This window comes from Felis catus, chromosome D1, assembly GCF_018350175.1.
Source record: "Felis catus isolate Fca126 chromosome D1, F.catus_Fca126_mat1.0, whole genome shotgun sequence".
NCBI classification, from domain to species: domain Eukaryota; kingdom Metazoa; phylum Chordata; class Mammalia; order Carnivora; family Felidae; genus Felis; species Felis catus.
The window spans coordinates 98,875,590-98,900,968 of record NC_058377.1 but is presented as its reverse complement, the minus strand read 5'-3'; the positions used below and the strand labels follow the sequence as shown (position 1 = coordinate 98,900,968).

Genomic DNA, 25,379 nt, shown 5'->3' with positions numbered 1-25,379 from the left:
TAATACAGTATTATTGACTATAGTCACGATACTGTATATTACTTCCCCAGGACTTATAACTAGAAGTTTGTACATTTTGACCACTCTTACTGATTTTATCCACTCCTCCTACCTTCCACCTCTGGCAAGCAGCAACCTATGAGTTTGGGATTGATGTTGTTGTTGTTGTTTTTAGATTCCATATATAAGTGATAATTGCACAATATTTGTCTTTTTCTCTCTGATTTATTTCACTTAGCATAATGTCCTCAAGGGCCATCCATGTAGTTACAAATGGCAGAATTTCCTTTTTATGGCTGATTAATGGTGTCTATCTTTCCAGACATTTTTCTACTTACAACATTTTTTTCCATTGTAATATACCAGTCTCTTTATTTTTATTATCAACTTTAGCTAAAAAGATAATTAACACTTGATGTCAATTCTGAAAGCAGAAACATAATAATAATCCCAGAGGAGAACTCTAGATTCATGTCTTTAAAATTACAAAATTTGGGGCTTCTGGGTGGCTCAGTTGGTTAGGCATCCAACTCTTGATTTCGGCTCAGGTCATGATCTCACGGTTGAGTCTGAGCCCCACATCAGGCTCAGCGCTGACAATGCAGAGTCAGCTTGGGATTCTCTCTCTCCTTCCCTCTCCCTCCACCCCTTCCCTGCTGGAGCATGTGCGCATACGCGTGTATGCTGTCTCTCAAAGTGAATGAATAAACTTAAAAAAAGAAAAAAGAAAGTTAAATAACAAATAAAATAATAAGATAAAATAATAAAATTTGTGCAGTGCCTGGCTAGCTCAGGTGGTAGAGTATGTGACTCTTGAGCTCAGGGTCATGAGTTTGAGCCCCATGTTGGGCGTAGAGTCTACTTAAAAAATAAGCTAAATAGGGGCACGTGGGTGGCTCAATGGATTAAGCGGCCAACTTCGGCTCAGGTCATGATCTTGCACAGTCCGTGAGTTTGAGCCCCGTGTCAGGTTCTGTGCTGACAGCTCAGAGCCTGGAGCCTGCTTCAGATTCTGTGTCTCCCTGTCTGCCCCTCCCCCACTCACACTCTGTCTCTCTGTCTCTCTCTCTCTCAAATAAACATTTACAAAAAAGTAAATAAAGTCTGAGAACTGGAATTGGGGGTATAAAAGTAAATAAAATAAAATTATAACATTTGCACATGAGCAAATCTGTCCTATTTGCCCCATATTCTCTTTTTAGAAGTTTGTATAGAAAAGCAAATACCCAGACATAAACATGTATTTTTCTCATTAACTTTTAAGTACTATCAGTCATGATTAATCTGATTTTCTTTAGGATAGTTTAGAAAACTTTCGAACCCTACTCAGATACTTTCTTAGGGTCACAGTCTATTTGAAGACTCCATGCATCTTGGTTTCAAATGTTCTTGCAAGTAGCTTTTCTCTAGCCTTTTAGGAGATGCCTTATTTATTTACTTATTTATTTTCTGAGAGAGAGAGCATGTGCACACACGGGGGAGGGGCAGAAGAAGAGGGACAAAGGGAATCTTAACCAAGCTCCACGCCTAGGCCCAGTGCAGAGCCCGTTGCAGGGCTGTATCTGACAACCATGAGATCTTGACCTGAGCCAAAATCAAGAGTCAGACAGGGGGACCTGAGTGGCTCAGTTGGTTGAGGGTCCAACTCTGGCTCATGTCATGATCCTGCTGTTTGTGAGTTCGAGCCCCACATCAGGTTCACTGCTGTCAGCACAGAGCCTGCTTCAGAGCCTCTGTCTGTCTCTTTCTGCCCCTCCCCTGCTTGTGCTCTCAAAAAGAAATAAACATTAAAAAAAAAAAGTCAGATACTTAACCAACTGAGTCACCCAGGCACCCCAGGAGATGCCTTTAATTGCTTGTTCATAATGTGCCACAAAGAAATTACCTCCTTAGCATTTCAAGTTGGTTCCCTGATCCCTCCCTCTGGATATCTTGCATATTCTCTTTTGAAAGAATGAAGAGGAGAAAAACAGGGTTTTTTTCAAGGTCTATTTAGACCTTGTGATAATCTGTATCCAGTCAGAGGTTTGCTTGGCTGGTAGTTTCTTCCAGCTCATCCTGGTAGCTTAACGAACCCTACTATTGATATCCTTAGTGTTGTTTCAGCAGACTTCTAGCTTCCTTCCAGACCTGCTTCTCCTTTTCTGGAGGAATCTTCTTTACAGAGTACATATTTTGGGGTGCCTGGGTGGCTCAGTCAGTTAAGTGTCCAGCTTTGGCTCAGGTCATGATCTTGCGGTCTGTGGGTTCGAGACCCACGTCGGGCTCTGTGCTGACAGCTCAGAGCCGGGGGCCTGCTTCGAATTCTATGTCTCCCTCTCTCTCTCTCTCTCTCTCTCTCTCTCTCTCTCTCTCTGCCCCTCCCCCACTCACACTCTGTCTCTCTTTAACTCAGGAATAAATAAACATTTTTAAAAATTGTTTTTAAATTAAAATAAAAATAATAAGCGTACATATTTTAAAACTCATTTAAACATGATATCGCATCCCGAAGACAGTGACTCACACTGATTTCTCTGTATTTCCTGGTCTGTGCTTCTGATGTCTCCCATCAGGTACAATCCAATATCAGTAAGCCCCGCTCAAAAGCCTTTCCCCCTGTCCTTCCCAGGACTTTCCCTCTTTCCTAGAGGAAGGCAAGGTCTTTATCAAATACAAGTAGCCTTCACATTCAGTTTTCTCTGCCCCACAGATGCTCTGAAAAGGATGCTCGGCTGGGCCTCTGTGCACATTCCAATGAGGCCATACCTGCTGCTCCAGGTGAGCCCTGAGTGCCCAACTGTTTTGGAAAAGAAGGTATAAGGAATCCGAATTTCCACTGATACCTTCCAAAACCTTCATAGGGATTCTTTGGGGTTGTCAAACCCATTTCTCAGACTGAATCCATAGAAAAAACAATCATTAGTTAGCCACCACTTACAGAGTACTTTCCATATGCCAACCATTTGTTAAGCTGTATATATGTGTGCCCATGCACACGTGTGCATGTGTGTATATGTATATACACAGTCACATGTCATTGCCAGCAGGCTAGGAGCGGTTTATTATCGCTCATCTAACTATCTCATCTAACTGATGAGAAAACAGAGGCTTCAAGTTAAGCATCTCGCCTTAAGTCACATGGGTAGTAAATATTGGAATTGGGATTAGAGATAGGACCATAGATCTCTTCTCAGCCCCCTACCCTTACCCCTGCGGCCTCTTCCCTGGCTATCCTCAGGTGGTGTGGGATCCAACCCCTACCCAAGGAACCCTCGTCTTCCCACCCCTCACGCCAGCTGGAAGATTGTCCGTGGCCCCCACCTAGTGTCTCTCTGTTCTTCTAGGGGAAGGACTTCATGTCAGCTACGTCATCGGTGGACTCCTCAGCATTCTGCTGATTTTGGTGGCAATTGCAGCTTTGATGCTGTACAGGTAACCTCAGCCTCGCTGCAGGGGACACATGGTCACTGGTCCTCATTATCTGTGCTCTCCTGAAGCTCCACATCTTGCTGATCTAACCTCTGACCAGCCTCATGTCAAAGATAGGTCCCTGGTCAGAGCGAGGTAGAACCTGAACTCTGATTCTTCTTCACCATTCATTCACAGCCCAAGCAGGTTTCTGATACTAGGACCACAGCAGCCCTCGGGATTCTCTTTATAGACGAGGATACAGAGGGCTTTACCCAAGGTCACACGGGAAGAGACAGAGCTGGGACTGATGCTGCCATCTTTGCTTTTCCTCTACTCTGCCTCACCTCAAACCACCGAAGGTGGAAATGATCTTCTCTTCATATAACCACGGCCTTTACCCCAATATTGTTTGATATGTCATTGCTCAGTAGGGATCATCCTGGGAAGGTGGAGTGTGTCATTTTCACTTTAGAATCCTTTTTATGACCCTCTGTATATTTTCTCCAAATGCTTTAAACACAGCTTGCAGCAAAAATACTAGGATTTTGCTATGCTGCTGTGGCTCCTGCTTCCAACAACAACAACAACAATAACAGCAACAATAACAACAACACTAATAATAATAGTAACCGTTACTATTTAGTGAATATGTATCAATGCTACATAATACAGGTATTATTACTCCTCACTTTACAGATAAGGATCTGAGGCTCACAAAGCTTAGATTATGTCTACCAAGATCCCAGCTAGTAAGTAACAGATGTGGGATTGAAACATAGATCTGTCTTGACACAGTGGATTAGCTATCTATTGCAGATTATTCCCAAATTTAGCAATTTAAAATGACAACCATTTATTATCTCACAGCTTTTGTGGGTTAGAAATCTGGGTGCAGCTTACTTGCATGCCTCTGCCTCAGGGTCTCTCCCAGGCTACAGTCCAGTATCAGCCAGGGTTGTGGTCTTATCTCAGGGCTTGACCGGGGAGGGATTCCCTGCCAAGCACATGTGTGTAGCTGTTGGCAGGATTTAGTGCCTCACAGGCTGTTGGACCGAGGGTCTCAGCTCCTTGCCAGCTGTTGACTGTAGGTCACTCTCATCCGTTCCCTGCCTTGTGGGGCCTTTCCAAAGGACAACTGGCCACTTGGCAGCTTGCTTCCCCAGAGCTAGCATAAGAGAGAGTAAGGGCAACCTAAGTCAGAAGCCACAAGTTTCTCTGGAACCTAATCTAGCATCCGTCACTTTTGTATTTTCTGTTCTTCAGAAGTGCATCACCAGGGGCGCCTGGCTGGCCTAGTCGGTGGAGGGTGCAAGTCTTGACCTTGAGATTGTGGGTTCGATCCCCACCTTGGGTGTAGAGATTACTTAAAAAATAAAAAAATAAATAAATAAGAAGTGAGTGAATCATCAGGTGCGGCCCACACTCAAGGAGCAGGGATTCAGAAGGTGGGAGAAGCAGGAGGCGAGGATCTCTAGAGCTGTCTTAGAAGCTGCCTACCAAAAAAATAAAAATAAATAAATAAATAAATAAATAAATAAATAAAAAAGAAGTTGCCTACCACATTCAGGTTACAACTTGCCCAGATATCACCCCGATAAAGATCTGAACTAATTTCTCATCACCTTTCCTCCTAAAGACACAAAAAATCCAAGTTAACTGACCCGGGAATGGGAAACCTGACCTACAGCAACCCTTCCTACCGAACTTCCACTCAAGAAGTGAAAATTGAAGCAATCCCGAAACCAGCCATGTACAATCAACTGTGCTATAAGAAAGAGGTAAAAATTCAAGTTTATAGTCAAGGTGGTTGTTTGTTTGTTTGTGTTTGTTTCTGGAGGGGGGAAGGATACGCTCCAGTTGCCTGAATGGATCAGTGAGGGATGCCGGGCAGTCCCATCTACCATTTTGGAAGTCATAGTGAACAGAAGAAATGAATGTGATTTGGGTTTCTGGACAGATGTAGACTCTCTGAGGGACCGGCTTGAGGGACCTCAGTGAGAGCAAGGTTAGAAAGCAGATTCCAGAAGGTCTGAGTCTGAAAGCATGGGAGTGTGCGCCTCCCTGCCAGGAGATATTTTACTAGGCTCATAGGTGTTTCCTCATTTAGTCATCATTCCCCTGCAGTGAGGCCCCTGTGAAGCACCCCAGACGCCTAGACAATACCCCTCAAAACCCAACAGCTCCTGGACTCTCCCTTTTCTAACCTCTGATCCAAGTTGTTGGCACCTATGGCTGGCGATGGCTGGTTTTTTTGTTGTTGTTTGTTTTTGTTTATGTTTTTGCTGTTCTTCCTCTTATCACAGAATCTTAAGAGATTTCTCTAGAATTTTGAAGGTTTACATGCTTTTGCTCTCTTAACTCCTTTGTTGCTTCAGTGAAAAATTATTTGTTGAGTGTTTAGGCTTGAAAAATAGTCCCATTTCCACAAGGAATCAGTAGCCTGGGATTTCAGATTTTCCTAGTCTAATACAACCGCTGCTTTTTCTAAAATCCTGTAACCCTTCATCAGAAGTTATATCCTTTATGAAACCCTAATCGTTCTACTCTCTTGGCCTGTCTAGCACAGTCAAAACTTGCCCTCATATCTACAGGGCCACCATGCATAATGAGTGCACTTCACATAATAATCCCATGCTTTCTGGCTCCATGAGTTTCCATATTAAAAGAGCTTCCACTGTAAGCCAAAACAGAACCTGCAGGAAGTTTTCAGTTTGGGGATGGTAGATCCCATTCTCACTTAGTATCTTTGAGAGACTCTTGAGTCTTAGGTTCCTAGAGTGTCTGATGCCCCAGGAAAGAACCATGATAAGGTTCACAGGTTAGAACTTACAAGTGTGTGACCTCTTTTCTTCTGTTGTGTGCCTTTCCTCGGCAGCTCTTTCACCCCTCTGACAGTCTTTCACCCTTTCTCTTCTGATTTCCTCTTGATTTCAGGTACCTGTTGCAGTGTGTTTGTAGAGGGCGTGGTGTTCTCCTCCCCCCCCACCCGAACTGCCAGTGCCGTGTCCCCCACCTCTCCCTAGCTTACCCAGCGTGTCTCTGAGGTGAAGACACTGACTGCATGGCTCTCTCTAATCTTATGCTAATTTCAGCTTGGAGGGTGTGCTGGGGGAATGAGTGTGTGTATACGCACGTGCACGTGTGTGCTTGTGTGCTATCTGTGTCTGTCTCTGCTCTATTGAAGGAGCTGTCACTCCCAGAGGGCAATCAGCAAAGTATCCTCTTTAATGCAGGGGCTCAGTAAATATCTGTGGAGTTGAATTGCTACTAAAATAGAGGAACATTTGCAGAGCTCTCGGTGAGAATACTGTCCCAGGACAGAATCTCAGCCACGGTTCATTGTGTCCTGGTAGAGGTGGCATTTTGGTTGGTATCCCCCAGAAACCAGGAGTAAGACTCCTCTTTGAGAAATCCACAAAGGGAGAAGCCTGAATAGAACTTAAGGCTGTCCTTGGAACAATCCCAGGTTGCTTGAGAATGGCCCCAAGGCTTGTGGGAGCAGAGCCAGAGTAACCTCCCAGAAAAGGTTATGGGGTCCCAAAGGATTGGCACTCAAAATCTCAATAAGGAGATTTTCTAGATTCCTCCTGTCTTACCTCCCAAAAGTTTTCTCCTTAACAAAATTAGGAAGAAGAGAATTAAGAACAAAAGAGCACAGGAAGAGTTTAAAATCCCAGATAAATGCACGTTGAATTGCCTTTGTCAATTACTTTTGGCCATGCATATCAGCATGGTGTCCCATTAATAAATCGCAATAACAATGTAACAATACCTAACATGATTTAACGTATCTTATGTGTCAAGCACCTACTAACTGCATTATGTGTATCACCTCATTGAACCTTCACCGCAACTGGTTATGAGGTATGGATACTGTTATTCTCCCCACACTGCAGATGTGGAGACTGAGTTTAGAGATGCTGAGTAATTTGCCCAAGGTGACATAGCCAGTGAGTGGATGATGCAGGACTGGAAGCCATGGTTCTCCCTCCTCCCTGTCTTGAGAAGGGTAATAATCATCCTAGCTGCTACTCTCCTTTTAGGCCGACTCATCTGTTTGCTCTCTGACCAAGTCTCCCCATTTGTTTGTGGGATCTTTGTACCCCTCACACCTCCTCTCACCCCATCTACTTCCTTTTCCGGTTCACCGTGAGATCCTTTTAGAGAGCCAGCCGACTGACCATGTCTCCCCACCCTCCACCCTAGGGCGGGCCTGACCATAACTACACCAAGGAGAAGATCAAGATTGTAGAGGGAATCTGCCTTCTGTCTGGGGACGATGCTGAGTGGGACGACCTCAAGCAACTCCGCAGCTCACGGGGGGGCCTTCTGCGGGATCATGTGTGCATGAAGACAGACACAGTGTCCATCCAGGCCAGCTCTGGCTCCCTGGATGACACGGAGACAGAGCAGCTGCTGCAGGAAGAGCAGTCTGAGTGCAGCAGTGTCCATACCGCAGCCACTCCTGAAAGACGGGGCTCTCTGCCAGACACGGGCTGGAAACATGAACGCAAGCTCTCCTCAGAGAGCCAGGTCTAAACACCGTCGTTCCCTTCCCTCCCTGCCTGTTCCCTCTCCTTCATGGACTTCCGGTCCTTGTGCTCACTTATACAACAGGCCCCCTTCCTATGTGCTCGTCCTTCTCCTCCACCTCCCACCCCATAACCGCTCCCGGGTCCTCCGCGGGAACTGTTTCCACCTGAGTCCATAACTACCTGTGCACAAGAAATGATGGTGCATCCCGAAAATTTAGACCTGGATTTTACCGCCAACTTCACCTCTTGCACCCCATCCTGAGCCCCCAAAACTAGGCTCAGTAATGATTCCTCCTCAGCACAGAGCTTTTCCCCGGTACCCTGCCTCACAAGAACTGATGATCCAAGACTTCCCTCTCTCCCGTCAGAACCAGCCTGGCCGCTTCTCTAAGAGAACTTGCCCATCAGGGGCTGGGGCAGGGGTCAAGGGTAAAGAGAGAGATGAAGGATAGAGGCTGAGAGAGGAAGGAGGAGTGAGCCCAGCTGGTATGGGCATCTGGGAAGCCTCCAGCCTCAAGTGCATTGGTAACATGAGAAAGCTTTTAGGGTGGTTGGGCCGCGTGTCCTGTCCATTGCTGGCAATGGATATTATTCTTGCCCTAAGAGCTGCTGTTGTTTTTTTTTTTTTTTTTTTTTTTTCAGCTGCCGATATTGGTGAGATCTGGGTGTGGCTCAATCTGTTCTTCCTCCTGCTAGTTTGTCTGGAAGCTTTTCTACCTTCCGATGACAGGGCCTTTACCGCATGGCAGCAGCTAATATGAATTCCCCCGCTGGTGCCACTGCTGGCCAGTACCCTTCCTATGTCTTTGACTCTAAGTTACCAGGTTGTGAGCAGGGGCTTGAGGAATGTGGGGCCCCGAGGGCTAAGTCTTTGCAACATCTTACCAGCGCTGTCTAGACCCAAAGCCGCATATCACCTGGACCTTCATGTTCTGCCACCCTCTCCTCGCTCATTCTCTGGGATTCTGAGCATAGAGACCGTGAAACAACTTTTCAAAGAAATGGCCAAAAGTCTTCATAAATGGTCAGGAAGAGAGATTGGGTTATAGACTTGGGGCACCCAGGGCCTAACAGGAAGTATCCATGAGGTTGAACCTCCCGTGTTGTCTCTCAAGTGCTCAGGGATCAAAGTTAGTGGACAGAGAACCTGTGGCTGTGGGGTGGTGAAGTTCCCATTCCAACTCTTTTCCCGGCTAAGTGACTGACTTTCCATGCTGTGATGCCATCACTTGGTTCGTGCCCATTCACACAAAGAGCGTGTGTCTCGTGCTAGTATCAGGGGAGTTGAGACCTTTTTCTCAGCCCTAAACCTTCTACATAGCCCCCTCCTTCCCCCCACCCCCCGCCCCAAGTTGCTTTTTCTGACTTAGCCTTGTGGTGGTGAGGAGGGCTAAATCAAGACACAAAAGTAGGGGGCAGGATGTAGAAAGGTAGAACCACTGATGAAGCGCTCTCAGCCTGGAGCAGATCCAGACCTCCTCCACCCAGGAACAAGAAGCAATAGGAGAGGACAATGGGCTGAGAAGAGAGGCGAGGGCTTGTAGGGGAAGTTTCCTGATTTGAAACCTCTCCTGTGGTTCTTGGTATTGAGAAATCAGCTGCCAAACATGTGAGTAAAAAAAAAAAAAAAAAAAAAAAAAAAGATAAGAGCAAAGCTTTTCTGGTCACTTCTAAGGCTGCTAGAGACAGGTGCCCTGTTGTTAGTGACCAAGCCAGGTCTGGGCCCACACAGGACAGCCTGGCCAGGCCAGCAAGTCTTTTCCAGTACACAAAGTGGGAAAGGCGAGGTGCCACTTATGGGATGAAAGGGAGACATTTCACATTTGACAGGGCAGGAAAAGAGCACTTTGGGTCCTCAGACTCTTGGTTGAGGATGAGGAGAAAGTAGAAAAGTGGCATTTTCTTGATTGGGAAGGGGGAAGGATCTTATTGCACTTGGGCTGTTCAGAATGTAGAAAAGACGTATTTGAAGAAATCTCTATTTGAGCACTGATTCACTATGTAAAAAGCAAAACCTCTCTTGTCCTAAACTAATGGAAGTGATTCTCCCGCGCTCATGTGTAATGGTTTTAACGTTACTCACTGGAGAGATTGGACTTTCTGGAGTTATTTAACCACTATGTTCAGTATTTTAGGACTTTATGATAATTTAATATAAATTTAGCTTTTCTTAATCACTGTGCCTGGCTTGGAGTCATGACTAATCATTGCACCCGCTCTGTCTGGCAGACCCATGCTTTCAAAAACCTTCTTGCAACATCACCTTTAAGTCCTTGGGGGACGTGAGGATGGTGAAGAACAACAAAAGGTGTGAGGTTCCTGGTTGAAGGGTCAACTCATCTTGAGAAGACAGGTCAAGACCAGAATTCATTGGCTTGTGAAATCCTCACTTCCTCTAGAACAGGGATGGCAGGTTTTAATCTCGAGTGTCGACTCTGGTTGGCAGTGGCTGCGTGAGGTCCTGGGGAGACTCCAAGGGGAAAGTGTCATGATTATTAGTGACCTCTCCAGGCGCTGGAAGGAAGTATATGACGTATATACTATATATCTTCTATTTCTGTTCTAGGTCTATGAGGACTTCATTGTCACAGAACTTGACTTTGCCTTGTGATGATAGTCCCTGGCAAGACTGTCAGATATAGTAAGAAAAGTACTGGGGACAAGGAAGGTTCATTAAGGCCCAGATATGCTACTAGCTCTTTTTGATCTTAGTAAAGTTTCCTAGTTTCGAAGAATGGATCAAATCAACACTAAGATTCCTTTTATTTATTTTTATTTTCTTCCTTTTATTTTAAAAAAGCTTCCTTGTTATAATTTATCCACTACATCTCAAGGCTAGGACAGGGGGTTGGGCTCCCTTCTCAGGTTCCTAATGATGATTAGGAATCATGGAAGTCCCGTGCGAGACGTAGAATTTTATGTCAGAGCCCAGTAGTTGATTTTCTAAACCACAGACCTTTTATAGAATAATGCTTCTGTTAATTCGTTTATCACTTACTATGGGCCAAGCCTGACCACAGAGCTTAGAATCTAGCAACAGCCTCCACCCCCACCCTACATACCCCCCCCAAAAAAAAGAAAGAGAAAGCAAGAAAGACTGAAGCCTCTTGTATTTAAATGACAAGAGATCTGACACTAATTTTTTTTTTTTTTTTTTTTTTTTTTTAGATCTGACACTAATGTACAGTGTGTAACTCTTTCAACTTTGGTAAGGGATATGTGCACCAGAACAGAAACAAGTGGAATAGTTCAAGGACAACTATCCCCTTGCTCAACCATTCTTTTTTCCTTTTCTTTTCTTTTTTTTTTAATAACTCATACTGAGAGAAAAGCATTTTAGGTGATGAAATCCAGCCTAAAGTATAAGCCTATATACCTGTAGAAAGTACCCCCTCCCAAAGGCTCGGGGTTATGGGCCAGGCCATGAACAGTGACCACTTGAGCTGAGAACTCAGGAAGAACTTTTCAGATGACAAGAAAAATTAATGCGTTGAGCACACACCGTTTGCTTGAAAGCCTGGGAGATGTTTCTGGGAGAACAAAATTTGGTGACTATATTTTGACACCTTGTCACCACACGAGCCAGTGTAATCAGGTATTCGACACTGCCTGAGCCTTAGAGATCCCACTAATCTGTGACTGTCCTGTCACTTCAGCAGGAAATGGGAATGGGAGAAGAGGCTGGGCCTGGTGGCCCAGGTCTTGACAACAATCTGGCAGTGGGCAGATGAGACTTTAGCAACACTGTCAAGGACTAGCATCCTGTTTTCGGGTTATGCACATGCCTTGGCTTTTACTGTCCTGATGAGTAAAATGAAAAGGTTGAGCCAGATGATTGCTAAGGTTATTTCTGGCCTGAAACTTGTTTTTATGTTCCTTCCGAGAAACCTTAAGGATGAAACAAGAGTTGTCCTTATCTGGTTCTCTAGATATAAAACCTGACGCTGATGAGTAGGGAGAGAGTTAGTCAAATTCTAACCAACTGGACATATTTTTATAAGCTAATTATGTTCAAAACGTAGTCACTGCCCTTCTTTCTATATTGCATGAACAGATGATGGATCCTGAGATGAACAGAGATGGATCCTCTGTGGCCCACAGAGAGGTCTCCAAGGCATGATCTGAAGCTTTCACCAAACCTAAGCCTACAGCAAACAAAGTCAGTGCTACATAGGAACTTAGAAAAGGCATCTGCAAGAGCTGAGGGTGTACAGGGTTCTAAGTGTAATGCACTGACATTCAAGAACATATAGTAAACTTCAGTTATTTCTACCTATGGACATAATGATTACAAATGGAGTTGAGCCCTTTTTATAGCTAAAAAAAAGTCTGTATGAGTGTGTCTTTTCTTCATATGTGAAAATGACTCAACTGATCCACTTAATGGGATGTGTGTTTGGGGATGTTTCAGGCAGCCTTTGTTTTGTAACATTCCCTCACTCACCCATTTATTTTCTCTCTAGATCATTCTCCCATTAAGCAGCTGGCAGAGGCTAAGCAGAGCTCAGCTTGCGGAACAGAGTCAAGGCTCCAACTCACAATTTTGGACTCCTTTGACATGATGTTAAAACAGATCCAGACAGCCTAATTAAGGGTCTGAGTTTAAACCCAAGGCTGAAGTTAGCCCCAAGCTACGCAATCTGCCTTTTTCATTTTACAAGACACATAGAGCCAAGAACTCTCACTTATCTTGCCCTTCTCCATAGTTTTCCCTGCAGCCCTAAAAGCCTGTTGACAGCCTGCTAATGAGGTCCCTATCTCTCCCTCTGCCTCCTTCCTCTTTGGTGGAGCTGATGCTTCTGTGGTCAGAGTTCTTGGACAGCCTGAATTTGGGGGGCTATGGGAAAATGGGCTATGAGAAAAGAGAAAAGGGTTATTCATTCCTTCATTCACTCAATACCTATTAAATGCAACCAGTGAAACCCGGGATAGCCTCAGAGGCCAGTCAAGGCACAAAAACCCAGAGCCACTTGAGACCTGTGTTAATGTCACCACTGCTGTCTCCAGGGAATAATGCCCTAGGTACCTGGACTGAAAGTTGAAAGGAAGTTAATCATTGAAGCCGTTCCTCTTAGGCTGGAAATCTGGGTCCACGTCCCATGGTAGAGCTGTTTCTCTCCCAGAAAGCAGCTTGTGATTACGATGGAATGAGCACTGTCCCAACCCTTGGCAGGCTTTTCAGAAATGCCCAGCACATTTATTCAGCAGCCACAATGTTTGGCATCTGTTTACTGCTTCCAGTTGCAATAATACAGTGTTTGCCTTGATCTCTAATGCCTCCAAGGGGTTCACTGCCCTGTTAATATTTTCCTTATGTAGAACTACTGAGAGGCCCTTGGAATAAAGTAAGCACACGTCACTCTAATAAATACATAGATAAATGCTGTTTGGTGATAATCCTGGACTGCAAAAGATGACTGGCCAAACATTTATTGAACACCTACTATGGAGCAAGATATTATGTTAGGTTTCTACAAGGCCTTACAGGATCTGCCACTCCCCTGCCCTCTGTTGCCTATCAGACCTCATCTCCTGCTACCCTCCTGCCAACTACTCTGCTTCAGCTATGCAGGCCTCCCTGTTTCTCTAACCTGAGAGGCGTGTTCCCAACCTAGGGTCTTTGCATAGCTGTTTCCTCTGGCCTGCACTTTCTTCCTCTAGACAAATTCATGGCTAACTCCTTTGCCTTCCTCAAGTCTTTGCTTAAATGTAACCTTCTGAATGAAACCTACTCTGATCACTCTTTATAAAATTGCAGTCTTTCTAACTCTACTTCCCAATCTCTTTCACCGTGTTTTACTTTTTTCTTTTCGCATTGCATACATTGTTTAATAACATACTATATAATTTATTTATGTGTTGATTGTCTATGCTTTTTCACTATAATGTGAGTACCATAAGAGGGACGTGTGTGTGTGTGTGTGTGTGTGTGTGTGTGTGTGTGTGTGTATTTTGTGCACTGATTATCCCAAGTGCCTAGAATAGTCCCTGCACATATTAGGTGCTCAATAAATATTTGTTGAATGAACGAACAAATAAATGCATGGAATCAGACATCTAATGCCCACTAGGGCTGCACCTAAACCATATAAGACAAAAAGGGATTTGCCATCTTGTTCTAAAGCTCTCCAGGATCCAGACTCCATACATCCTTTATTGAGCAAATTCCAGTTTACCATCTTGCTCTCCTTATAAATGTAATCTTCAACTTATTTCCGATAATATTTAAATAAAGTAAACATACCAATGACTGAAAAAGACTATTTGTATATGTTCCTAACCCATTTCTCAAAGGTTTCTGTGACCCTTGTTTGCTCTGCTAGGTTCTTTTCTCTTTTCCCTACCGATGGATCTGTTCTCACGTCCCTCCTTTTCACTCTCCACTCTCCCACTCTGTGGTCTCATCATGTTTTCTACTCTATGGAGGTGATTCCTAATCTTTTCTCGCAGTCCTTATCCTGTATTTCCTAGATCTACTCAGAGATTCTGTTTGGATGTCTCATTGGTACCTAAAAGTAAACAGGTCTAAAACTAAATTCCTTGCCTTCCTTTTGAGACTGGCTTCTCCTGACTTTCTACTTCCATTCGGGCAATGACCCCTCCCAATCCCTAGGTTCAAATCTTGGCATGTTCTTTGACTCATCTCCCTAAGTGGGCCCCATCCTCACCTTTGTACTAAGTCGGTTGCAAAATCCTTCACTCTTTCTGGAATCTGTTCTCATCATTTCCACTGCTATCACCTCATATCAGACTCCTAACTGGGTTTCCAACTCTAACCGATTTTAGACAAATGAGCTAATTAGTTTTCCTAAAGAGAAGTTCTGATTTTGTCACTGTCTGATTCAGAAACCTTCAATAGCTCCCCATCACCTACCCAAAGTACAAATTCCTTACCTTTAGTATTCAAGACCCTCTGAGAATTGTTCCTTTCTCTGTCAACCTTGTATCCCATTACTTCCCAACATGAACCCTGTTCGAAAACCAAACTCACACGTTCAATTCCCTACCTATAATGCACTTTCTTGTTTCTGTGCCCTTGGGCCTTCTCTTCCCACTACTAGACATTCTCCCTATTTCTATTTTTTTAATTAACATGTCAATGGCAAAAAACAAAAAAAAAACAAAACAAAACAGTTGTTTCCCTCCCTTCCCAGTTCCCCTGTTAGTTTCTTGCAATTCCAGGAATGTTCTAATCATTTTCAGGCATGTGTACAAATACATATGCATTTTATAACCACATATAATAAAATGATTCCACATATGCTTTTCTTCAACTTGCCTTTTTTCAATTAAATTTGTGCATTTTTCTATTCCAGTACATATAGCTTAACTACATTCTTTTTAACAGTTGGGTAGTGTTCTGTTGAGTAGATATTCTGTAACTTATGTAATAAGTTCCCTATGAATGGACATGTAATTTCTAGGGTTTGGATGGTTTTTGGTTTTGGTTTTTCCCTATCTTAAAGAATTGCTGCAGTGAATATCTTTGGGCATTTTTCTTTGAATACTTGCATAGATCTGAAGAACAAATTCCTAACAGTGGCATTACTGGGCCAGAGATTATACACACTTTACATTTTAACAACTGCTAAATCATCCTTCTAAAAGTTTGCACCAGTTACACTCTTACCAACGGTGAGTTTGAGTGTCTGTTTCTCAAAGTCTTGGCCAACGGCTGTCACACTTTTTCATCTTTGCCAATTTGATAGATTAAAAAAGAATCATTTTATTACTTTTACCCATCCCCTCTTCATTTTTTAGTCTGTTGGTAATTACATATCTTTGAATCCCAGATTAAAAGTCCATCCCTTTTAGGGCACCTGGGTGGCTCAGTTGGTTAAGCGTCAGCCTCTTGGTTTCAGCTCAGGTCATGATCTCACGGTTCATGGGCTTGAGCTCTGCACAGTCTGTGTTGTGCATCAGCACAGAACCTACTTGGAATTCTCTCTCCCTCTTCCTTTGCCCTTCCCCTGCTCACACCTTCTCTTTTAAAATAAAATAAATACTGGGGCGCCTGGGTGGCTCAGTCGGTTAAGCGTCCGACTTCGGCTCAGGTCACGATCTCAGGGTCTGTGAGTTCGAGCCCCGCGTTGTGCTCTGGGCTGATGGCTCAGAGCCTGGAGCCTGCTTCTGATTCTGTGCCTCCCTCTCTCTCTGCCCCTCCCCCGTTCATGCTCTGTCTCTGTCTCAAAAATAAATAAACGTTAAAAAAAATTAAAAAAAATAATAAAATAAAATAAATATTAAAAAAAAAACCCATCCCTTTCACAGATCCTCCCTTAGCAAATTTCCCCCTTCTGTTAAGCATCTACAGCTTTTTCTGTTGTTCTCATACCGCCTTGAATTTTAGTGACTGACTAGCCTATATGTTTTATTTCTCTGATCAAAGCAATTTGTAAATTTCTTGGGAGTAAGGCCCTTATCTTATTCATAGAAACAGAATTTAGAGATAAGCAAGACTTATTTTTAACATTTTATTTTTAAGTAAGCTCTACACGCAACTTGAGGCTGGGACAAACAACTCTGAGATCAAGAGTTGTACTCTGCCCCGAGTGGTGTAGCCACCCCCCCCCCCTTTTTTTTTTTAGGATTTTATTTTTAGAGCTAAACAAGACTTTTAGAAATCATATTAACCAAGCCTGTCGTTTCTATAAATAATAGAAGTATAAAGCTTTTGCAGAATGCTTACTGTTCAAAGGCCTTTCCTAGACATTCAATTAGCTATATTAAATCCTCACATTAAGCTTGTAAGGGAAACATTGTTATCTCGTTTTGAGGAAACTAAGCTACAAATAATTTACTGGGAAAAGTGGTTTACTTAGAACAGGTCCAAGACCAGAATCCAGTATCCTGGCTCCATTCGCTGCTCCTTCCACTATATCCCAGAGCCTCTCTTTTCCCCCACGCACTTAGCTGCACAATCAATATTTGCTGAATGAGAGGACTTTTTAAAAAATTGCAGGTGTTGACAGTCGCTTGAATAGCCAAAATTAAATAAAGCAAACATGCTGATGGCCGGGGATGCACAGTTCTCCACACATCTATCGCCTTTCTTTCGAGTGTGGGTGTGTGGGGTGGGGGTGGGCGGGGTCGCCGGTAGCTTTTGCTCTGGCGACCTTCTTTCTCCCCACCCGACCAGGCAACGCCGGTTCCGAAAGAAACACGGCCGCGCGCGGCCCCTTTAAAGCTGCGGGCGGCGCGTGCACACAGTCCTTTCAAATGGACCAATAAACGCGCGATGGGCGGTCCGCCGAGGACCAATAAACAACGAGGACACTGCGGGGTGTGCGGCGGCCCAAGCGGTTTCAAACGGCTTAGAGCAGGCCCCTCGGTTCTGACCCGGCGGAGGTGAGTGGCCGGTGGGCCCGACCCACCCGCGTAGGCCCTCGGGTCCGGGCGTCGCACGCGCCGAGGGATCTTGAACCCCGAGCGGGGGACCTCCGCGGACGCGCCCCTCCCTCGCCGCACGAACCCGGCGGTCTGAGACGGCGAAGCGGGGCGGAGGCCGGGGGACCTGCGGCTGGCAAGGCGGGGGGCGTGGGCGCTCGCGTGGGGCCGAGGCCGGGATCCGGGTGACCCGAGCGCGCCGTGGCGGAGTGCGGGCGGCAGCGTCCGGGAAATGGGGGCGGCTCAGGGCCGCGCCTGGCGGCCGAGGGTGTTCCGGGACTGGGGCGGGGGCCCTGCGAGCCGGCCCTGCTACAGTGCCCCTCGCGTAATTGTCAAATGAATGAATGAGTGAAAAAGAGTCTAGGAGGGTTGTCGTGGTTGTGACGGGCTCCGTCGTCTGGAGCGTGACAAGGACTGCGGTACCGGGGCCTGCCCGCGCACCTGTGTCCCTGCTGGCTTGCTGCGGTTTTAACAATTCCGATCATACCGCTCCGCCCTCACGCCTGGCTTTCTCTCTCAAAAGGTGTCAGTAGAGTTCAGGTATCTTTCTAGCTCTGAAGGTTTGGCGGACCTATACAATAGCCAACCAGTGTAGGTTAGCTTAAGCAGGCCCTGCTACTTTACGGTGGGGGCTCGGTAAACTAGATTCTTACTTTTTAGCCCTTACCACTCTTAAGCTGCTGAGAGAGCTACCCTGCAGTGGTGGTAACTGTCAGGCAGGATTTAAATGCATCCTGTTTTGTTTCTCGGATAGAAAACGATGAAAGCGATGTTGCCAGAGTGGCTACTGTGTGTTAGAAAATATATTCGTGTTGATGGATCCTAACAATGAGTTTTTCATTCAGCATCAATAGAGGGTAAAGTGGTTTTTGCAGAACTTGCCCCAAATTTATGCTTGGCTCTAATTCTCACGGGGAACTAAGGCATCAAATCTTGGCCCAGAAATGCTGCCTGTCTTATTTTATGCATAATTATAGTAATTGAAAACTCATTTTTAGAGAGGTGAACTCCTTCTTTCTCCATTTTCATCACCCTGAAAAGTCCTTCTTTGACCTAAAGAGCCAATATATTAAGCTAACAATCCTTTGCAACTTTTAAGAAGTCCAAAAGATTTGAACTTTTCTTTGGTGATTGAACAAACCATAATGTTTTTATAAAATTTAATGATACAGAGAAAGGTGAAATCATTTTGTTTTGCCAGCATAAATGAAACTTGGTCAACTCGTGAGAAAATTTTTTTACACAAGTTTTTAAAGTCTGTTCTATGGAGTAATGGCAAGCAAAGTATTCCATAACAATTAATATACCTTATACTTTATTATTACTTTTAACATTTTGATCAACTTTGAATTATGAACAGTAGTATAGCCTTCGATTGACAGCTTAATGTTAGCAGCAGAGCTTTTTAATTGCAATAAATTTGGGTCCGTTAATATTATGAAGCTGTTCTAGACTTTGGGGAGGCAATTAGAAATAATAAACCATCTTTAACAAGGCCTTAGGATATTGTTAATCTTGATGTGGAATGAAAACTTTCCTTTATTTTGAAGTAAAGCCAGGCTCTCGTATGCTCCTTTGACTTAATGGAGTCTCATTGATTGATTCAACACATATTGAGATAGATGCCTACTGTGTGTTAAACACTGTTCTGGATTCTGGGAATACACTAGTGAACCAGAAAAAGACAAAGCTCCTGACCTAAGGGAGTTTGACAGTTTTATCTCTGAAACAATTTGCTGTAGCAAATTGTGTTTTCTGTAATCCCTCTGGCCCAACTCTGGACATTGAGCAAAATAAATACTCAAATACTTTTATTAGCAGTAGCTAACATTTATTGAATAGTCACTGGGTGCCCCATTTTGTCTTTTTTAATCCTCACAGCTTTTTATAGATGAGGAAACTGAGTCTTAGAAAAGCTATGCAACTTGTTCAAGATCATACAGCTGATAGAATCTGAGTTTGAACCCAAGTCATTCTGTCTCCAGGGCCTTTGCTTTTAACCAACCTATGGTTGCGCTTTATGAAGTAATGAGATCTGTTAGGGAGAATTCAGGAGCAATTTCTGGGTAGAATACCCACCTCCTTTTTTTTAACTACTTCTAGCAGAGCCATGATTAAATGTGACGATAAGCATGGTAGTTTTTAGAGGGAAGATGGGGAAGTCCAAAAGACAGTATTTACTGGACAGCTGTGACTTTGGGGGAGACTCTGGGAGAGCGTAAAATTGAGGTCTTGAGCTAATTATCATTGATGGTTTCCCGGTGGTTAGTGTTGGAATGGTTTGAGATGCCTAAATGAGGTTTGTATTTTTACCTCTGGAGTTCAGAATATGTTCGCTCATTCCTATCAGGGCAGTTGCCCTGTTTACTTGAGATGTCTCAGACACATTAAGCTTATTCTTTTTGGCTTTTGCATTTGCTGTCCTCTTTGTATACTGGCTGCACTGAGGTCTCAACTCAAATGTCATCTCCTTAAAGAGGCATTTTCTAAGCTCCAATTAGAGTAGCTGTCTTGGTCATTTTTGCCTCACTTTCATTTTTTATTCACCTCATAGCATTTATTGCTGGCTGATGGGTCATTTATTGTTTGTTTGTGTGTTGTCTGACTTCCTCACAGAAATGAAAGCAGAGCACAGATTTTTTTTCTTCTTCTATTTTTGAGGTTACCACAAAGCCTCGAACAATAGTTGGAACAAAAAAGGCAGTCAAAAAATACTTGTTGAACAAAATTGGCCAAAACTGTCATACTCTTCTCTATGTGATAAAGTGATAAAGACAGTATATAACTAAAGCTGGCTGTGTTACTGTGTCTTTGGATGTGAGCAGTATTTCAGCAGACTAATTTGGAAAGTCTTCAACTAAGAAAACTGGAAAAATGATAGTTTTATGTTTGTGTCAACTGGGGGGAAAGGAAGGTTTGACTTCTCCACTCCTGCCTTTGTTGTTGTTATTACTATTATTATTTAAGATTTTATTTATTTATTTTTTAAGTAGGCTCCACATCCAACCTGAGGATTAAACTCATGGTCCTGAGATCAAGAGTCACATGCTCTACTAACTGATGGTCCCCCCCCCCCCATTGTTATTTATTTATTTTTAATTTAAAATTTTTTCTGTGAAAGTTTTTAGGGGTATTGGTCAAGTATATTTTAGGATGTGCCTCTACTGGAATTTATCTGATGTTTTTGTTATGATTAGATTGGGGTTATAGGTGTGATCACAGAGAGGAAGTGCCATTTTCATCATATTAAAGGTTCATACTATCAACGTGATTTATAACTGGTGGTATTGACCTTGATCGCCTGGCTGAGGTAATATTTGTCAGGTTACTCCACTATAAAGTTACTTTTCTCCCCATCCCGTACTGTCCTCTTTGGAAGAAAGTAACTGTGCTGCCTACATTTAAGGAATGAAGAGTTAATGCTCCCTGTTCTTTGGGGTAGAGTACCTACATAATTTATTTGGAAGTCTTCTGCATGGGAAATTTGCCTCTGTTTCCTCATTTATTAATTTAGGCAAGTATTTACTTCTGTCATTGTGGAATGAAGGATCTCTATCTTATACTTTGAGTTATATTCCAATACTACTTTACTGCTGACATTATTCCAGCTTTGTCCATTGGGAGCTTATTCAGTTGGCTCCTGTACTGTGCCCCTTTAACATACCGACATCAGTGTGTGTATATATATTTTTATGTAATTATTTTTTAACACTCACTCACTTTCTGGCACTACAAGATGCTCTAGGCTCATCTTGCATATTTCTTGTCACAGTGCTAAAATCAGCTATTTCTCCATGGAGTTCTAGTTCTTTTATTGAAGAATGGTCTGAGAAACCAAGATGTGGACACTAAGTATTATCATTGCTGCCAGGGTTCTGTTTCTTTTAGGCCCTCTCAGCTAACAGAGCAAAGAGTTAGTTTTATGCTAACTCTTGTATATAAACATGTCAGTAAAATATTTCTGTGTGTAATCATCTGTAACTATATTAAGTTAAACATGAGTTCTTACTGATATCTCCAGTTCGAATCCATTATCACATAGACCATTCTAGCCTTCTCTGTTTGCTGTTCTGTGAATTTCCACATCAACAGTAGAAACCTTGCTTCCACCATCCATTTACTTAATTGGTCAATTCCAATAAACATGTATAGCAGTATCAGAATTGTTCACCCACACTCTCACGGGAAACAACTTTATAAACTACAGTACATATGTATAGTTCCTTTTGCATTCAGTCTTAAAGATTCCATTAATTTCCGAGGTTGCCTAGGTCAGCACCTTCTCCCTATCCCCTTCAGTGAGGTGGTTTTTTTTTTTTTTTTTTTTTTTTTTTTTAATTTTTTTTTCAACATTTATTTATTTTTGGGACAGAGAGAGACAGAGCATGAACGGGGAGGGGCAGAGAGAGAGGGAAACACAGAATCGGAAACAGGCTCCAGGCTCTGAGCCATCAACCCAGAGCCCGACGCGGGGCTCGAACTCACGGACCGCGAGATCGTGACCTGGCTGAAGTCGGTCGCTTAACCGACTGTGCCACCCAGGCGCCCCTCAGTGAGGTGGTTTTAACACGTTTGTAATACAGTCAGATTCTCTTGTCACAGACTGCATTCTTCTCTGATTCCCCGATGTCTTAAATGACTTTTTGTTTTTAAGTTTTACTTGCTTATTTTGAGAGAGACGGGGTGTGGGGAGAGAATCCCAAGCAGGCTCTGCGCTGTCAGTGCAGAGCCTGATGTGGGGCTCAGATTTCACCAGCCAAACCGTGAGATCATGACCTGGCCCGAGTCAAGAGTCGGATGTTTAACTGACTAAGCCACCCAGGTGCCTCTAAATGACTTTTTAAAATTAGCATACATTAAAGTTCACTCTTAATGTTGTAAAGTTCTTTAGGTTTTGACAAATGCATAATGTTACTTATCCATCATTGTAAGAATAGTTTCACTGCCCTAAAAAAATCCCCTGTACTTTACCTGTTCGTTTTTCCTCATTCTCCCATCCCTGGGCAACTGCTGATCAAAACAAAAGAAAGTTTTGCTTTCTTCCAGAATGTTATATAATTGGGATCATACAATATGTACCCTTTTCAGACTGGCTTCTTTCACTTAGCAGTATCAATTTAAGGTTCTTCCATGTCTTTCTGTGGCTTGATAGCTCACAACCATTGTGTGGTTGTGTCACAGTTTGTTTATCCATTCACCTGTTGAAGGATATCTTGGTCATTTCTAGTTTTTGACAGTTATGGACAAAGCTGCTGTAAACATTTGTGTGCAGATTTTGTGTAGATACTCATTTTCAATTCAACTGAGTAAATACCTAGAGGTGCGATTGTAGGATCATAGGGTAATCAGTGTTTACCTTGTTAAGAACTACCAAACTGTCTTCCAAAGTGGCTGTATCACTTTTGCTTTTCACCAGCAATGAATGAGAATTTTTGTTCTACATCTTTGTCAGCATTTAGTTTTATCAGATATGGATTTGTTTGTTTTTTTGTTTTTTGCCATTCTAATAGGTGTGTGGTGCTCTCACTTTTAGAAAATTTTGTTTTTTCATGACATTGACTTTTTTAATAATTTTTTTTAATGTTGATTTATTTTTGAGACAGAGTGCAATCAGGAGAGGGGCAGAGAGAGAGGGATACAGGTACAGAATCTGAAGCCGGCTCCAAGGCTCTGAGCTGTCAGCACAGAGCCTGAGGTGGGGCTCCAACCCATCAGCTGTGAGATTATGACCTGAGCCAAAGTCAGACGCTTAACCGACTGAGCCACCCAGATGCCCCATGATACTGACTTTTTTGAAGAGAAAATTATAGAGTCTTTTAGAGGAATTAACTTAAATAAACTTTTTGTTTTGTAATAATTTTAGATACTCAAAAAAGTTACAAAGATGATACATAGAATTCCTGTATACCTCTCACTCAGTTCCCTATTGTTAATATCTCACATGGCACATTTGTTAAAACTAAGAAACCAACAACTGATACATTACTTTTTGCTAAACTCCAGATTTTGTTTGAATTTCTACAGTTTTTCCATTTGTATCTCCTTTCTGCTTCTGGTCCAGTCCAGGGTAGCCCATTGCGTGTAGTTTTTGTCTTTCAGTCTTTTCTTGTCTTCATGACTTTGACAGTTTTGGGGAATACTGGCCAGTTATTTTACTGGCCCTCCTTTTGAGCTTGTCTGATATTGTTCTCATTACTAGACAAGAGTTGTACGTTTTTGGAAAGAATGCCACAGAATACCATCATTTCATATCGGGATATGTGACACCCATATGATAATCACTAATGATGACTGATCAGTTGGTTAAGGTAGTGTTTGCCATGTTAATATGTGAGGTTACTGCTTTTCCCTTTCTTTTTTTTTTTAATATATTTTCCCTTATTTTTTTAAGTTTATTTTTCCCCCTAAGTTTATTTACTTATTTTGAGAGAGAGAACCAGTGGAGGAGGGGGCAGAGAGAGAGAGACTGAGGATTCAAAGCAGGCTCCATGCTGACAGCAGACAGCCCGATGTGGGGCTCGAACTCATGAACTGTGAGATCATGACCTGAGCCAAAGTCAGACACTCAAACGTGACTGAGCTACCCAGATGCCCCAACTATTTTTCCTTTTCTATACTGAATTCTTTGGAAGCAGATCACTAAGTCTAGCCCACCCTCAAAGTGGGTGGAGGACTTAAGTTACACTTCCTGGAGGGAAGAATATCTACATTTATTATTTGGAATATTGAAAGGAAGATTTGTCTCTTCTCCCCCATTTATTTCTTTATTCAACCATTTGTCAGTATCAGTGTATCTGTTTTGTACTTTAGTTATAATCTGATTCTGTATTTTTTAGTTTTTTGCTCAGTTTTCCAGCTTTGGCCATTGGGAAGTCTTTCAGGTTGGCTCCTGTGTCCCTTTGATATGCCTCCATCCTTTTTTTCATTTTGAGCATTTCCTTACCTTCTAGTACTACAAAATGTCCCAGATTCATCTTATATTTTCCCTGCTCTAGACCCAGAATCAGCCATTTCTCCAAGGAGCCTTGGTTCCTGTCATTAGACAGTGATTTATAGAAACCAACATCTGGGTGCTCCATGTGCTCATTACTGGGGTATCATTATTCCTAGACCCTCTCAATGGACAGAGCTAGGTAATATATGTATGTTTGCTAACTTATGTATATGTACACACATATAATTGTTTCTGTATCTTTCTATCTGTATTTATATTAGGCTAAGCATGAATACCTACAGTTCTCGCCAACTTTTAGAGGAAACTTATGTCCCAAACAAATGTCCTCTTTATAATTGGCTTTTTACTGAGATCTAACTTTTCCCCCCTGATTAACACTTTTTAAGTGCTACGGAAAACATTATTTTTCATGACCTGGTAATAGCAGTTGTTTGACCTGGGATATGATCTTTGTTTGGAAATGCATTCAAAGCATAAATTCTGACTTAGTTAGAATGGTCATATGTTTTTGGCATCGATATGGTGTCAGATAAACCATGGTGACCTCCTGTCTCTTGACCTTGTCTCTTCAAGCATGATTTTCGTTATTTTATTTAGAAATGAGAGCCCTACTTCTTTGATCTTTTAGTTATATTTCTTACGGATTTGTTATTAAATAAAAGTGATTTTTAGATCCTTTCTATAAAGATGAGAAAAAAAATGGGGCACCTGGGTGCATCAGACTTTGGCTCGAGTCATGATCCTGTGGTTCATGGGTCGAGCCCTGCGTCACGCTCTGTGCTGACAGTTCAGAGCCTGGAGCCTGCTTCAGATCTCTGTCTCCCTCTCTCTCTGCCCCTCCCCTGCTCATGCTTTGTCTCTCTCTCTCTCAAAAATAAATAAACATTAAAAAAAATTTATAAAAATATGAGAAAAAATGAATAGTTTCGAGTATTGAAATTTATTTGTTTAATGTGGGTGACTTCTTTTTTTCGTTTTTCAGTCATAAGACTTAAAGTAGCATTTTATTTATCTGAAAGTCAACTACCAGGAAATAAACCACAAAAGTCTTTTCAGCAGCCTAAGTAGGTATCTCAAATTTTATTGACTTCCCTCAGGTAGATCCTGCT

At 42.8% G+C, this 25,379-nt stretch overlaps 2 protein-coding genes across 3 annotated transcripts in view; both read left to right on the top strand.

Moving 5' to 3' along the window:
• Positions 1-10,102, top strand: part of LRP4 (LDL receptor related protein 4) — a 50,093-nt gene extending 39,991 nt beyond the window's left edge. Inside the window, exons 35-38 of the mRNA XM_023239813.2 lie at positions 2,693-2,760; positions 3,327-3,414; positions 5,030-5,171; positions 7,600-10,102. Coding sequence (XP_023095581.1) covers positions 2,693-2,760; positions 3,327-3,414; positions 5,030-5,171; positions 7,600-7,932 — 631 coding nt within the window. The 3' untranslated portion in view covers positions 7,933-10,102. The remainder of the gene's footprint in view (positions 1-2,692; positions 2,761-3,326; positions 3,415-5,029; positions 5,172-7,599) is intronic.
• A 7,055-nt stretch (positions 10,103-17,157) lies between these two features.
• The window catches only part of CKAP5 (cytoskeleton associated protein 5), a 113,183-nt gene continuing 104,961 nt past the window's right edge, over positions 17,158-25,379 (top strand). For both annotated transcript variants that reach the window (XM_011286866.3, XM_019812357.2), the window contains exon 1: positions 17,158-17,276. The gene's annotated coding sequence lies outside the window, so the exon portion shown is untranslated. The remainder of the gene's footprint in view (positions 17,277-25,379) is intronic.